This window comes from Canis aureus, chromosome 32 (genome assembly GCF_053574225.1).
Source record: "Canis aureus isolate CA01 chromosome 32, VMU_Caureus_v.1.0, whole genome shotgun sequence".
Classification (NCBI taxonomy): domain Eukaryota; kingdom Metazoa; phylum Chordata; class Mammalia; order Carnivora; family Canidae; genus Canis; species Canis aureus.
The window spans coordinates 40511084-40526089 of NC_135642.1; the positions used below are offsets into that span (position 1 = coordinate 40511084).

General features: G+C 53.8%; 1 protein-coding gene and 1 long non-coding RNA gene across 5 annotated transcripts in view; one reads left to right on the forward strand and one right to left on the reverse strand.

Moving 5' to 3' along the window:
* LOC144303497 (uncharacterized) lies at positions 1-4054 on the forward strand. Its single transcript, XR_013370541.1, has 2 exons — positions 1-359; positions 792-4054. It is a non-coding gene; the product is annotated as an uncharacterized LOC144303497 (long non-coding RNA).
* The window catches only part of PKM (pyruvate kinase M1/2), a 26627-nt gene continuing 12651 nt past the window's right edge, over positions 1031-15006 (reverse strand). For 3 of the 4 annotated variants that reach the window (XM_077881766.1, XM_077881764.1, XM_077881767.1), the window contains 8 exons: positions 11096-11227; positions 10454-10640; positions 9655-9925; positions 7853-8003; positions 7475-7627; positions 4251-4417; positions 2386-2567; positions 1031-1732 (listed from right to left, as the gene is read on the reverse strand). In XM_077881766.1, the coding sequence (XP_077737892.1) occupies positions 1626-1732; positions 2386-2567; positions 4251-4417; positions 7475-7627; positions 7853-8003; positions 9655-9925; positions 10454-10640; positions 11096-11227 (1350 nt within the window). In that variant the 3' untranslated portion in view covers positions 1031-1625. Of the gene's footprint in view, positions 1733-2385; positions 2568-4250; positions 4418-4815; positions 4983-7474; positions 7628-7852; positions 8004-9654; positions 9926-10453; positions 10641-11095; positions 11228-15006 lie in introns of all 4 variants that reach the window. The other variant, XM_077881765.1, reaches the window with a different exon arrangement.

Below are 15006 nucleotides of genomic sequence, written 5' to 3' on the forward strand. Positions count from 1 at the left end.
CCGGGCTCGGCCGAGCTCCGCGCGGGATCCCGACCCCTGGAGCCTGCAGACCAGCGAGGCCCGGCGGCCTGGCCCCTGGAGGTGCACCTCCGCCCCTCCCAGCGCAGGCCTCGGGTCCCCCCGGGTCCGCTCCGGGTTCCTCCTCCTCTTCGGCCCTGCCAGTCTCGCCCGGTGCCCTCTGCAGCAACCGGCCCCGTCCTCCTCTAAGCCCTCTTGAGCTGCAGGCTGGGCTTCAGCTCCTCCCCACCCGAGGGACCGGGCACACAGGCCAGCCCGGAGCCGGGCGCCGTCACGCACTTCCCCGACGTGGGTCCCGTGGGGGGACTGACGGCCAGGAATCGAGTGGGGAAGCAAGAAGGGTAGGCCGAGGGCTGCGATGGGACAAGGGGCTGGGCCTCGAGAGCGCGGCCAGAGCCCGCTTTCCCCGGGCTCACCTGGCCCTCGGACCAGTCCCTCCTCCCGCCTCGTAGGGCTTGGTCCTTGGGAGGGTCCGCAGAGGAAGGTGCTAGACAGTTCCCTTCCCGGACCTGTGCCACCCCCCTGGCCCCGCTTTGCCATGGGGGCGATGGAGGACAGCGGCAGGCAGGGGAGGCAAAGGGAGCCGAGAGCAGCATTCTGCAACCTGAGCAGAACCTGTTCTCCTAGAGCGCCCTTGCTTTAGGGCCCTTCGTGCATCAGTCCTAAGGGGAGGTGCAGGGCAAAGGCCGCTTCAGCTCCCCCACCAAAGCAGGGCGGAGGGGTCCTTGTTGCTACACTCTCTTCAGTCCAAGTAAGCCCATAAAATGTCCCAGCTGCAGCCTTTATAGACCCAGCTACCACCCACCTCCTGGGGGCACTGAAGGGGAACCTATCTCAGGACTGTCAGCTGCTGCTTTCCCAGCAGACACTTGCAGACAACAGCAGGGCAGGCGGGTCGCCACACCACCAGGAGCGCAAGGTTCTTGAGGTTCGTCTCTCCCTCCTCCCAAACCCCTTCTACCCCTGCCCTTCCCCCGGTCCCCACCCCCCAACACCAGAAAAAGGAAATGGGTGCTTCAATTGTTGTTTATTGACACACAGGTAGGCTCTATAGCAACAGGCCTGGAGGCAGCTGCAGGAGTGGGGGAAATGGAGGGTGGAGTGTTTGCCTGCAGCTGAGCCTAGGAACAGAAGGGCAGGTGGGAGTGGGGGAGACAGGGGGGTGGAGAAGCGAGTAAGGGCCTGAGCCAGTGTAACTGGAACCACTGCCCTGGGCTGCGATTCTTGCGGTGGTCTCTAGACCCAGCCAGGCCAGGGTTGGGAGTTCTCTGCGTATCCATTTTCTATAGGAACCGAATGGAGTACACAGAGGAGGAGAAGCAGGAGCTGTTGCCCTCCGTGTTAAAGCTCTGGGGCTTCCAGTCCTGCACCCTTCCCTCGTCCGTTGCTGCGGTGAGGTCACCTGATGTGCAGCCCAGCTCTGGGCCACCTGCACTGAACAGGGTCCTAAAAAAGTCGTGTTTTACAGAGGCGTTCATCTTCCCTGGCATCCCAGCCCACCAGTGCCACATGACAACCCCCGAGTGAGCACTACAAGCATTGCTGGCCTAATGGATGGGTTGGGGAAGGGGGTGGGACAGGGGCTGGAGGAGGGACTCTGGGGCCCGTCACGGCACAGGCACCACACGCATGGTATTGGTGAAGCCGGAGCCAGGGCGCCACCCGGTCAGCACAATGACCACATCTCCCTTCTTGAAGAAGCCTCGGGCCTTGCCTGAGAGAAGAGAAGAAAGGTCGGTGAGAAAAAGCAAGCCAGGCAGGAGAGCACCTGTCTGACCCGCCCGCCGAGGTAGCGAGACTGGGTGACCCTTACTGCCTCCCACCACAAGGTGGCGCAAGCCGCCCAGCCCAGGGACCAGGGAGGCCCCGACTCTTCCTCATCAATTGAAATGGCAGCTGCCGGGGACCTTTGGACATCATTTTATACTCTAGAGGGTGGAGTAGTCCCTCTCATGCACGGACATCCTACTTTTATTAGGGACAAAGGCCATGAGTACGTGATCTGTGTGTAGGACACCCCATGATGTAACGCTCTAATCTTTTCTTAACCCTCAACAAGGAGCAGATGCCCAAGAAGGGACATTCCTGACTATCCAGGATCCTTTGCTTTGGGCCCCGGATGGGAAGACAGAGAAGTGGGCAGCTCAGCCCCAGAACTCCAAGGCTCCTCCTCCCTCCTGGGCTTAGCCCAGAACTTCAGGGAATGGGAAGGAGGAGTCAGAGAACGTTCCCTGGGAAGACAGCTAGGACTCTTGCACACTCCAAGGTCAGCATGTTCCCCTTTCTCTAGGATCCCAGGGAGATCAGTGCCCAAGCACCGTCCCCACCCCTCCAGGCAGGTGCTAGCCCTTGCTCCCAGCCACGCACCAACATTCATGGCCAAGTTCACCCGGAGGTCCACGTCCTCAGCCCAGGCCTCCTGCACTGGGTCCTTACACACCACAGGGAAGATGCCGCGGTACAGGTGGGCCTGGCGAGCAGTCTGGTGGTTCCGGGTCACAGCGATGATGGGGGCGCGGGGGCGGTATCTAGCCACCTGGTGAGCGGACCTGCGACAGGATGACGGCCAAGCAGAAGAGACCATTAAACAGTGTTCCAGAGCCTCCCAGAGCCCCCCACAGGGCCTTCAGCAACAACTCAGCCTCTAATCCAACTCATTCTGCCAGCATCAGACTCTGGCCACTTTAGCATCTGCTCCCCGTGCCAGGGCTGCCCCTCGTCCTCCACCTTCCGAGGAACAGAATCCGACTCTTCTTCCTATGCTATCTGTCCACTTGGCTTCTTACCCCCCTCCCCACAGCCCAGGGCCCCAGGATCACACCGACCCGGCCCGGTCAGTCTCACCCACTCACCCCACACGACTCAGTTGGCAGAAGCCCCTCCTCTGAACTTTCCCATCCTGGCACAGATACAGCCCTGCCCAACCTCACCAGCACCCATTCCTCCTGCTGCCAGCAGCAGCTACAAGCCAAGCAGCATGTGAATAGCACCTGACTCTTGGCATCTGCAAAGAACAGCAGCAGAGCTCACCAGCCCCCCAGGGAACCTACAAAGCCAGCCCTCTACTGCTGTGCCCTCTCCCCCAGCCTACATGGCCCCCAAGTCCTTAAAACAGTCCTAGCAACCCAGCTCTAGAGCCAAACCTGGGTATTACCCAGGAGGCTAGACCAGGAGATGGGAAGGTTAATGTGGGAGGCTCTGTCTGTGCAGAGTCCCCTGGAGGGTAGAGGGCCCCCCTGGGCCCCAGTGCCACATGCTTCCTTGAACATTGTACACTTGTGGCTGTAGACGGGTCTCAGGAGCTGGGGAGGGGCTTGCTTGCAGGAGGCACTGGGCGTCGGAAGGCAAGCCCTAAGGACACCGACAGGTGTCAGGGAAACTTAAGCCATGTCACAGCAGAGGCTGCCCTGCTAAAGGCCTGGCCCCCATACAAGGCTTCAGAGGGAAGCAAGTGCTGAAGTCGGGACTGGTTAGAGTGAAATCCCAGAAGACTGGAGCTAAAAATAGCCAAAGAGCAAAGGCTGGACCTTTCCACAAAGGTCAACCCTGATGGTTGGAGCTGTTTATCCGGAGCCCTCTGCTGAGGTAATCTGCACAGATCTCATGTCCCGGTTCTACACGCAACCCCACCTGCCGCACCTCCATGCTCGGGGACCACCAGCCTGACCCCATCCCTTCCCCTTCCAGGAATTCCTGTGGCCCTGCAGGCAGGGATGAGGAGCACACTCCCAGACTGGGGCAATGACAGAGGCTGACTCCATGTCCAGATGAGGAGGAGATCCCAAGCCAAGGCCAATCAGCAGCCTCAGCTCGGCGGCCCGACACTAGGGTGCCAGCAAGATGACGTGGTGACCTTTCCTAGGCCTGAATCTGCTTGCCTTTGGGGCTCAAAGACAGACAGAGACAGGTGCACCAACCCAACAGCACGTCAGTGAACAGCACTAATCTCCCAAACTGAACTTTTAAAGGGCATGTAGTGGCTGGAATGAACAAAACTGGTCATCAATTACTTTCTTAAAAGATGAACTTTCACATACTCAAGTGAGCATGTGCAGTCTGTCGTTCGGCAACGAAGTCTCTAGTCTAACCTCGGGTCCTCAGGCCCAGGTGGCAGGCAGAGGGGCTTACCTGGGCTCAGGGCCATCTGAGCCCCGATCAACGCACGGCTCTCGGGACGCCCAGGGAAGGTGCCCCGAGCAGGGCGTGCCCTGGGAGCCGCTGCCACCTCCTACCTGCCAGACTTGGTGAGCACGATTATGGCCCCGCTGCAACACTTGAAGGAGGCCTCCACGGCGCCCACGGCGGCGGCTTCTGTGGGGTCGCTGGTAATGGGCGCCAGGCGGCGGAGTTCCTCAAATAATTGCAAGTGGTAGATGGCGGCCTCTGCCTCACGGGCAATCTAGGGGAGCAACATCCGTCCAGAGGGACAGGAGGGGGACAGGACTGTCAGAGCGGTGTCGCACGGGAGACGGAGGGGAAGAGGCTCACAGACAGCTGGTGAGGGACGTGTCCCCGGACAGGAGGCCAAGAGGCGGCGGACAACTGGAGCCGCGGACCCGCGCAAGACCAAGGTTCATGGGAACTGGCCCATCACCAGGTGCCTGTGGCAGCCACTGTGCCTACCGAGCCGGAGGCCCTTGCGGTCCTGCCCTGCCCTGACTCCCTGGCTGGCTTCCTGCAGACGAGGAGAGGACTGGAGCCGGGCCCCAGCTGCAGGGCTGCGCCCCAGCCGTCTTCTAGATCAGCTGGAGCAAGAGGCTGGTTATCCTACGGAGTTACCTGCCCTTGGGGCCCTACCTGCCAGACTCCGTCAGAACTATCAAAGCTGCTGCTAAACACTTATAAGAAGCCTCCACGCTGCCCATGGCCATGGCTTCCATGAGGTCTGTGGAGTGGCTTGAGCCTCGCACAAGTTCTTCAAACAGCTTGCGGTGGAACATGGCTGCCTCAGCCTCACGAGCTATCTGTAAGGTTTGGAGGGGGGAGGAGAAGCAAGAAGAGGGAAGGAGGAGGGAGAAAAACGAGAGACAACACATGGAAAGACAGAATGGGGAATTAATCAGAGGAAGGTAACCTTAGGTTAATTGGCTAAATCTGTCCTTCATGCAGATGCGAAGAGGCAGCATGATGAAAGCCCAACTGCTCAGGGATGGCTGGAGAATTTCCAGCATCAACTGCTGCTGTTTCCTCTCCAAAAGAGGAAAAATGGGGTTTTCCATTCTGGAAGGATTTTCTGATTGGGGGTGGGGGGGTAGAGGGAGACAAGATGGCGGCAGGCACTGGCGCCTTGGCATAGGAACATGCCCAGGCTGGGCCCACGCCGCTCCCTGGCAGGACCTGACCATGCTGCCTCAAGACACAGCTTACAGGAAGGAACAGGCCCTCCCTCCTCACATGGCTGTCTGGTTACCACGGGGCGTCTTGCCTGGCTTCCATGCACACATGGAGCACTTGCTTGGCCTCCGCATGCGGCTGCTAGGAGCCTTTCCGATGGCCTGCCATGGAAACGCGCGGAGCAGCGCTGGAAAGCTGGGGTCAGATGAAGCCAAAGCCACACAGCTTAACCGAGGTCCAAGCACAAAGGTGGGGAGATGGCAAACTTGCGAGGGGCACACTCAACAGCCATGTGAAGGGACAGAAGCCTGTGGAAGCACACGGGTGAGTTTAACAGAGACGCTTGATTACAACATTAAGGATTATCACAGTCATGAGAAAGCCGTTCCGTTATAGTCACAGACCACCTGCTCGGATAACATCAGGAAGTAGAAAGAAAATTTAAGCTTCGGAAGATTGGAATCTTAGAGAATGACGGGTGCGAGAAAAATCAGAACATTCCGTTAATTTGACGGTAAAGGCAGGTACAGAATTCACTAGGTTAAAGGTTTTCTTTCTTCTCTAAGAACGGAGTGCATGCAACCCAAAGGACAGGAGACCGAGCAGGAAACGGGACGTACCTGAGATGGCCTAGCCCTGAGTTATGGGTGGTTAATTGCCTCATTTACACAACACACGAGAGAAAGCAGTGAACGGTTAAGAGAAGCTCGGCGTTAACTGGGACTTGAGGAGAGGCCACCTCACCTACACCTCATCACTTATCTTCTGAGCAGTGCCATCCAAGCCCTGGGGTTCTCTCTAAGGTGTGTCTGTCTGTCCAGAGGAGAAACTGGTTATGGAAAAATAGCTGGAATTCAGAGGCCAGAGGGAGAGTCTTAATCTCTGAGCCCAGTACAGGCCCCTGATGGAGACGTGGCCTTATCGCCTGCTAGACAGAACACTACATACAGGACAACACTGGCCCTGCAGCCAGCAGTTCTGGGTTCAAACTAAGGCTTTATCATCACGTAATCCTCATCCGTAAGTTGGGGTGACATCTATCACACAGGGGATATACGAAGATTACATCAATCTACACAGGCTAATAACTGGACACACAAAAAGTGAACGAGGAAAGGAAGAGACTTTGTGTATGGGGGGGTTACATCTGGGAGAGTTCGGGGGAGGCGGCATCACGCAAAGGGTCCCTCTGCTGATGGGAAAAGGAATAGGTCAAGGAAAAACCACTTCAGGATCAGAGGCAAGTTTGCAGAGCTCCACACATGTTAAGTGCTGACACTGGACTACTGTTAAGAAAGTGAATGTGCAGGCCTCTGCCTCCCAGGCCTCAGAAGCCCTAGTAAGTGAACCCTGGGTGAAGTCTTCCGTGTGTCTAGAGCAGGACCAGACAGGGCCAAGGAACTGAGAAGGAGCCAGGCAGGGGCACGTGGCCAAGCCCAAGAGCGTCAGAGCTAGCTAGCTGCCGGGGTGGGAAAAAGCTGCCTCCAGGACTCTTCCAGAGGCTCTCCCTCCACGCCCCAGCAGGTTCAGTCGCCTTCCACCTGCCTCTACTTGTGGACTTGCTGCCAGTCACTAAACCCCACCGTTCAGCAGCTCAGCGAAGCAGGCCCCGCTGCAGGCGCCATGCAAGGCCAGCTCGGTCCCCTCACACACACGACAGCCTCCAGTGCAGGCCCGGGGCCCCTGGGGGCGGGGGGAGACACCTGATGTGGCCAGGTGGGGATGCAAATGGAAGCCAGACAGGCTGGCAGGGAGCAGGAGCCCACGGCCTCTTCTGGGTCCTCTGGGCTGTCCAGAGGAAGAGGGACAAGTACCTCAGTACTTGAATCATGGGACAGATTCACAACCTCGAGGCCAGAAGTGAACCGTGTAGGCTGATGAAGGAGGATGCCTCCAGGACAGGAGGAGACAGGAGATGGAGCGTGGACAGTGAAGACAGAAGAGAACGAAAACCAAGACACCCCCTCCTCCCCAGCACACACCTCCGCAGTCTTGCTGTGACTTATTAGAGGATCATAAAAGGTTGTGGGCACAGAAGCCTGAAAGGTGTTGCCTCGTACCAGAGCCTGCTTCCACCCAGCCCGAGCCTGCAGACATCGGCGGGGAGGCCCGAGGAACTCACCAGGTGCTGCATGCGAACAGCCTCCAGGGGGTAATCCCCTTTGGCGGTCTCTCCAGACAGCATGATGCAGTCAGCTCCATCCAGCACTGCATTGGCCACATCACTGCCCTCAGCCCGGGTGGGACGAGGCTTCTTGATCATGCTCTCCAGCATCTGCGCGGGGACAGAGCATTAGTGAGATGTGGCCTGGGCGGTCTCCAGAAAAGAAGGACTACAGGCTGATTCCCTGGATCCTGTATTCGTGCACAGAGTAAGGCTTTGTGTGCATGCACGAGGGGAAGGGAGGGTGCACGTGTGTTTGAGAGGCGTGGGGCAGGGTCCTGGGAAGAGACCAAGCAGCACCCGCCTGTGAGTGTGTGTGTGGGGAGAGGCACATGCCTGTGTCGCACAGATGACAGGCTTGCCCGCTCGGTTGCACCGCCCAATCATCATCTTCTGAGCAAGGAAGACCTTCTCTGCAGGAATCTCAATGCCTAGATCACCTCGAGCCACCATGATGCCATCGCTGGCTTCCAGGATCTCATCAAACCTGACAAAGAGGGCAGGGAGAGAGAGGTTCTATGGAACAAGGCCGCAAGTGCAGTGACGCACAGAGGTTCTCCTGGACTCTGACTCAGCAGCCCTTCACCAGGACAGCCGTCCAGGACCTCGCCGTGGGCACAAAGGGGATGGGGTGTTCCAGCTACCTGGTCTCCCAAGGTGGGCTAACAGTACTGCTTGCTGGGCTGCTTTAGCACTCGTATGGAGGTTCCACGAAGGGGTAAGGGAAAAGACAAGGTTTCCTCCGAAGCCCCCTGGGTTTGTTTCCTCTCCCCCTGCAGGTCATGAGGCCCCGCCTAAGGCACCTCTCTACCACCCCCACTGCCGCCAGCACTTCCAAGGTTAGCTGACTGCTCCTGACACAAAGGTCTGTGGCCTTCCAGCCAAGGACACCTGAGGGCTGTTCCTTGAGGGGGGCCCCTCCAACCTGCTGAAGGCATGAGGACATGTGGCTTTGCCTGGCCTATGGCCAAGGACAGCTATCACCCATGGTTTATCAGGACAGCAGAAGGTAGACTCCATATTGCCTGGTACAAAGGCCACCCGCACAAAGCTAAGGATGGCAAGATCAAACAGCAGGTAGGGCTGCCCCTCTGCCCTCTCCAAGCACAGGCCTAATCCACCCAAGTAGGTCTGGGGTTTTAGTTCTGGTGACTTATGTTCCTAGCAGGGAGCTGCAGAGGAACAGATGTCACCAAGCTGGCCATACTCTTTTAGCTCTACTTGGGGATACTGGGGAGGAGGTGAAGTACAGCTAGGACCACATGCTTTCCTCCAGGAAGCTGGGAACATGCCAGAACCGGCCCAGTCAGCAGGCCAACTGCCTTTTAAGTGAAGACAAGGACACCATGAGCTTCCACCTATCTCCCAAGTGAGGGGCCAAACAAGAGCACCTTCCTAACAGCCTGCCATCTTCTTCCTTCCACTGGGAAAAATGGGGTGGAGGTGTAGGATGGGGGGAAACGTCCTCTTATTCCAGCAAACACAGGTAGCGCTCATCAGGAGGACAGCATGAGGGCCCCTGTGAGCAGTGACCCTCCCCATCCACTCCCAACACTGGGCCTGGGCCTACAGAACAATGTCAGTCACTTCTGGGGTGCATCGCCATGCCAATCACCTGGGAAGATATATATGATATATGTATTTTCTTAAAAATACCCATTCCTTGGGGCCCCTGGCTGGCCCACTTGAAAGAACATGTGATTCTTCATCTCAGGATTGTGGGTTCAAGCCCCACATCGGGTATAGAGATTACTTAAATAAAATTCAACAAAAAACTAAGTAAATAGGGGCACCTGCGTGGCTCAGTGGTTGAGCATCTGCCTTTGACTCAGGGCAAGATCCTGGAATCCCGGGATCAAGTCCCACATTGGGCTCCCTGCATGGAGCCTGCTTCTCCTTCTGCCTGTGTCTCTCATGAATAAATACATCAAATTAAAAAAAAAAAAAAAAAAAAAACCTTATGTAAATAATTAAAAATGCCAATGCCTTCTCCTCCCCAGTGGGTCTAGCCAAAGCTTGGGAGTTTGCACTCTGATGGGTAGGTCGCCAGGTTTGGGACCTGGGTATCCACGGGATACAGTCTGCTTTCTGGAATGCCGGGCTGGGGCTGAGGGGCAGGGGGCGGTCAGGACACCCACCTCCGAACTCCCTCATGATTCTCAATTTTGCTGATTATCTTGATGTTCTTCCCTTTCTCTCCCAGGACCTTCCTGACCTCATGGACATCAGCCGCCTTGCGGATGAAAGACGCAAACACCATATCTACGTCCTGCTCCACCCCGAATTTCAGATCCTGGATGTCCTTCTCTGACACAGCAGGCAGGTCCACAGCAGCCCCGGGGAGGTTCACACCCTTCTTGCTCCCCAAGGAGCCACCGTTCTCCACCTCCGTCACCAGGAAGTCAGCACCTGTACGAAATGGGGGTGGAGGGATGGGAGCACAATGTCCAACAGGAAGCAGGCTCTCCCCAGCAGGGTGAACTGGAAAGCAGCACATTGTGGGTGCTGGAGCCACTATGTCCAGAACTCAGATCCTAACTCACTAATCGTAGAGTCTGGGAAAGGTCAACTAACCTCTCTGTGCCTGTTTCCCCACCTGTCAGAGATCATAATACCCACTCATAAGGTTGTTATAAAACGTGAACAAATTACCATGTAAAATACTTGGGATAGTGCCTGACACGTATCACACTGAGCGATGGAAGGAAGAAAACCACAAAGACACAAACAGGATGGGGAAAAAGAAATCTTCTCCTATGCTCCCCAAGAAGGTGATTAAGTTGAGCCAAAGTCTATTGTAAAGGACAAGGAATTACAGAAAGAAATCCTGAGAAAAACCAGCCTTAACCTTGCTGTCAGCCAAACTTCCCACTTTCCTTGGGTCAAAGGAAATTTAGGGCTGGTTCTAGACACCGAGACATTGCCTCCAGTACATACCTTTCTGCTTCACCTGCAGAGAAATAAGCCCATCGTCCACGTAGATCTTGCTGCCCACTTCCACCACCTTGCAGATGTTCTTGTAGTCCAGCCACAGGATGTTCTCGTCACATTTTTCCATGTAGGCATTGTCCAGGGTGATCTTGAGAGTGGCTCCTTTCTTCAGCTCTACCTCTGCAGTCCCGCTCTACAGACAAGAGAATAAGCCACGAGTCCAAACCACAGGAGCCGGGCCCGCTCCGAAGGAAAAGAAAAGCTCTTTCCTCCAGGGAACATGCTCCAATCCCAGCCATGAGGAACAATAAAGCTTCTGGCTTTGGAAATAAACAATCTTTTCTCAAGGAAGTGACCCAAGAAAGACTTACAACGTCCTACAACATCATCGTCTCGCTATGTAACGATAGAGGAAAAGCGACGGACAGACTTGGAAGGAGGTTCTCAGAGTAAAGTAAAAAAAAGATTCTTCTTTGTACCATTTTTTAGCAAAGTACACCAAATCAACTTTTTCAGCCATGATGAATAGAATTTCCAGATCTGCACTGTGAGGAACACGGCCTCCAACCGGGACACACGCCACCGAGGACGGCTCTCTAGGGCCCACTGCCTCCTGCACCTTCCCTCCCACTGGCCCCCGATACTCACGCCTTTGATGAGGCCAGTTCGGATCTCAGGGCCTTTGGTGTCCAGGGCCACAGCCACTGGCCGGTAGAGGATGGGGTCAGAAGCGAAGCTTTCTGTGGCTGCACGCACGTTCTTGATGGTCTCTGCGTGGTACTGGGGGAAGGAAGAGGACAGCTGTGCTCCCACCCAAGATCTGGAGCCGCGGCTGAAGCAGATCACTCCGCAAAGGCCTGTGATGTTCCAGACCTCTACCCTCCTGTGTCTGGCGTCAGGGTCATCCACTCACTGAGCACCCCCCACTTGCTCATTTCAATCGCCTCGTTGCCACCCACTCCTTCCGTGGCACGCACTCACTCGCTCACTCAAGGCCAAAGCTTAGAAACCCGAGAATACGGCCACCAAAGCCCACTACAGGGATGATGTAAACACGGTGTCAGCATGAAAGAAGTCTGTCTCCCTTACGCTCATGCTCCCTTGGCAAATAAAGCAGACCGCGGGAGAAAAAGACCTTGCACTAACGTGTGTGTGGGTGATACTGGCCGGACAATCAGTGTCAGAGTCCGGTGGGAGAGTTGGCAGTTCTGAGCTTTTCCCCTATTGATTCCAACTACAATTCAAACTCCAGAGTTATTTACTTAAGCTTACAATAGCTCAAGCTCAATAAGCCATCGCCTAGGGGCCCGCAGACCTGGTTTTCACAATCACTTTCTGGAGTGGTCTAGGGAACAGGAAAATGCGCCTCTCTCTGAACCACGCGCCCTGGCTTCCAGCCTTTTCCCTTTCCACTCGCCACGACTGACGACTGAAAAAGGGACTCAAAGCCAAGACGTCACCAAGTTCTTAGTGTAGCCACCAGGACATTGCTGGTAACAGGGGCACCCAGTTCAGCACTTGACAGGCCTTGTCTGTCCTTCAGCCTGCCCGGGAGAGCAGCACCCATAAGGCAGCTGAGGGGGGAGCTGGAACCAGAGTCTCATCTCCAAGGATGGTGCTGCCTGAAGCTGTGTCTGAGAATCTTCAGCTTCTATTACAGTCTCTGATGAGGACCATGGCTTGTTCTCTGGGGGCAGATGTCCGTACTAGGAGTTATGAAAATATGTCTTTCTATTGCTAGCTTGTGAAACAGAATAAAAATATTCTGTATAGAACAGAATATAGAGGTAATTTATTTTAAAGGAGTAGGTGTTTCGTTGTTGTCAGATGCCTTTTCCTCAGAGCTGATGTGAAAAGTAAAAGAATCCACGAAGTCCTTAGAACAGAGGTGAGCACCTAGTTATCACCATCACCTCATGCTGGCCACTCTATTTCATCCCAGTGTGGACTTTATGTTCCTAGAATAAAATTCACATGGTCACGGGGGAAGAAATTCCTTTAACAGAGGAGTGGATGTGGACTGTTGAATTTTACCCTTGCTTTCTGCTTCTAAGTGAGAGACAGGCCCCAAGAGCTAACCTGTCTGGTTGCGGTACTGTCCTCATCTCACTTCACTATCAGGGTGTGTGTTGGCTTCAAAGAACATATTGGGAAGATTGGGAAGACTTCTAGGCTCTGGAACAGCATGACAAAGTTCCTTTGAGGGGAGACAGAAGTAAGCCATCAAGTCCTCTTGACCTGGGATGGAGCTAGAGCCCACAGTCACCTTTTCGAGTTCTTTTTTTCTTTTTTTTTTTTTTATTTATTCATGAGAGACACACAGAGAGAGAGAGAGAGAGAGAGGCAGAGACACAGGCAGAGGGAGAAGCAGGCTCCATGCAGGGAGCCCAACGTAGGACTCGATCCCGGGTCTCCAGGATCACACCCTGGGCTGAAGGCGGTGCCAAACCGCTGAGCCACCTGGGCTGCCCACCTTTCCGATTTCTTCAGGCTGTTAATCTACACTTTCTACCTCTTGGACTTACCTTTTCTTGGAGGATAGTCAACTTCATCTCAACTTACAGAAATTAGAGAAGTCTTTTTATGACTTTCAAACTCTCTCCTAATATATGGGAAATAGTCCCTTTTCATGGTCTTTTTATGCATCCTCATTCTTGACCAGACTTCCCAGAAGTTTGTTTCACAGGAAGTTATTTTCGGTTTGTCAAATTCATTTTGTTTTATCAAGTTATGCTTGAAGATCAGTGCTTTTCTTTTATCCCTTTTAGATTATTTGGCTCCTAGTATTTTAAGTATTTCATTAACTTTCATTAAGACTTTTGTTTTCCAAAAAGTACATTTAAGCCTGTAAGTTTTGTTTGTGGATGAAGTAGGGGAGTGACAGAGGGAAAGGGAGGATCCTAAGAAAACTCCATGCCCAGCACAGAGTCTGATGTGGGGCTTGATCTCACAACCCTGAGGTCATGACCTGAGCTGAAATCAAGAGTAAGAGGATTAACCTACTGTGTGCCCATGCCCCTGAAAGTTTTCCGGAGACTGAAAATTTGCATAAAAAGATATCCCAGAAAATATGGTCTATATAATTTCCATTTTATGGAACTTGAGGGGTTTTGGTGGCCTAATAACTTACTTAATCATAAACATTCTAAATCAACACGTGTTTTTGTTCTTGGGGGGGGCATAAAATCATCGGCTATGTATAAACAAATGAGATTATTAGGTCTTACATCATTCAGATCCTCTATACTGTCATCTTTTGGTGCATTTCTGGGAAGTGTACTGAGTCTTCCACTATGGCTGTGGTTTTGTTGGATGTTACCAAATGGTAAAGAGTTCCATCCATCAATACTGTCCCTGTCGAAGGTTCTAAATTCAGGCTGTTTAAAAGTCAGTGTCTCCGGACGCCTGGGTGGCTCAGCAGTTGAGCGTTTGCCTTTGGCTCAGGCCGTGATCTCAGAGTTCCGGGATCAAGTCTCGCACTGGGCTCCCTGCATGGAGCCTGCTCCTCCCTCTGCCTGTTTCTCTGCCTGTCAGTCTCTCTCATGAATAAATAAAATCTTAAAAAGAAAAAGGTCTGTGTCTCTGGGACCACACATTGAGTAAGAATACCTCTTGCACATATGAACTGCCCAAGGGGGTTAGGGACAGTGTGGCAGACAAAGCTGTCAGAAAAGATCAGATGCAGACAATAGACGTCCCTTCAGTGTGAGGGAGAGAAAACTATTTCAATGCTCTGTTTAGAAGAGTATTTAAAAATTGTCAAGAGCTGGGAAAGCAGATTGTAGCCACTAACCAAAGGTGGGTATTAAGTAAGAGCTCGGATATGCGGTCAAACTGCTTATGTGACATTATAGGATATCAGAACAATTTCAGAGGAGTTTTTAAACCCTTGATCCCAGAGACAACTTTATTCTAGTCAAAAACCTCAAACAACAGGAACTTGGGTGTTTTTGTTTTTTTTCCCCAAATCCCAATTCTAATCTGGGAATAAGTATTTAAGCAGAGATTATCTCCAAATGGCTCTTGTTTTAAAAAGTCCAAATCCCCAAGCCAGCCCCCCTGTCCAGCACGTGTAGCGGACACCACACAGCCTTGCCATTTTACTGGATGGGAGAGGCCATATCAAGCCTTGTTAAAGGTCAACTTCTTCACATCTATTTCTGCTGCTTCTGCTGCACCCAGCAGACCCTGGCATGGTCCGGCAGCAGGGATCAATGGTGAACTGATCCCCACTGATATCTTTAGCTCTCTCTCTGGGCTGAGCTAACCCTTGCAAGAATTCCTGGGGACTCTTGCCAAGGACCCCGACTTTGGAAAATTGCAGAATGTCACCACGGACGTGTCTTAACCTGCCTGAAGTGCCGGCTGAGCCCAGCTCCTCTGAACTCAGTCAGGCCCCCATGACATTTGGAGGCCAGCTGCCTGCCAGGCCATAGGCTGTTTATGAAACTGGGTTAGGGAACCCATGCTGGAGAGTCTCACGTTTCCAGAAGGAGAAGTTCACCTCTTGGGCTGTACTTCCTGAGGCTTTATTTTTAGTCTAAACAGCAGCTTCCAAA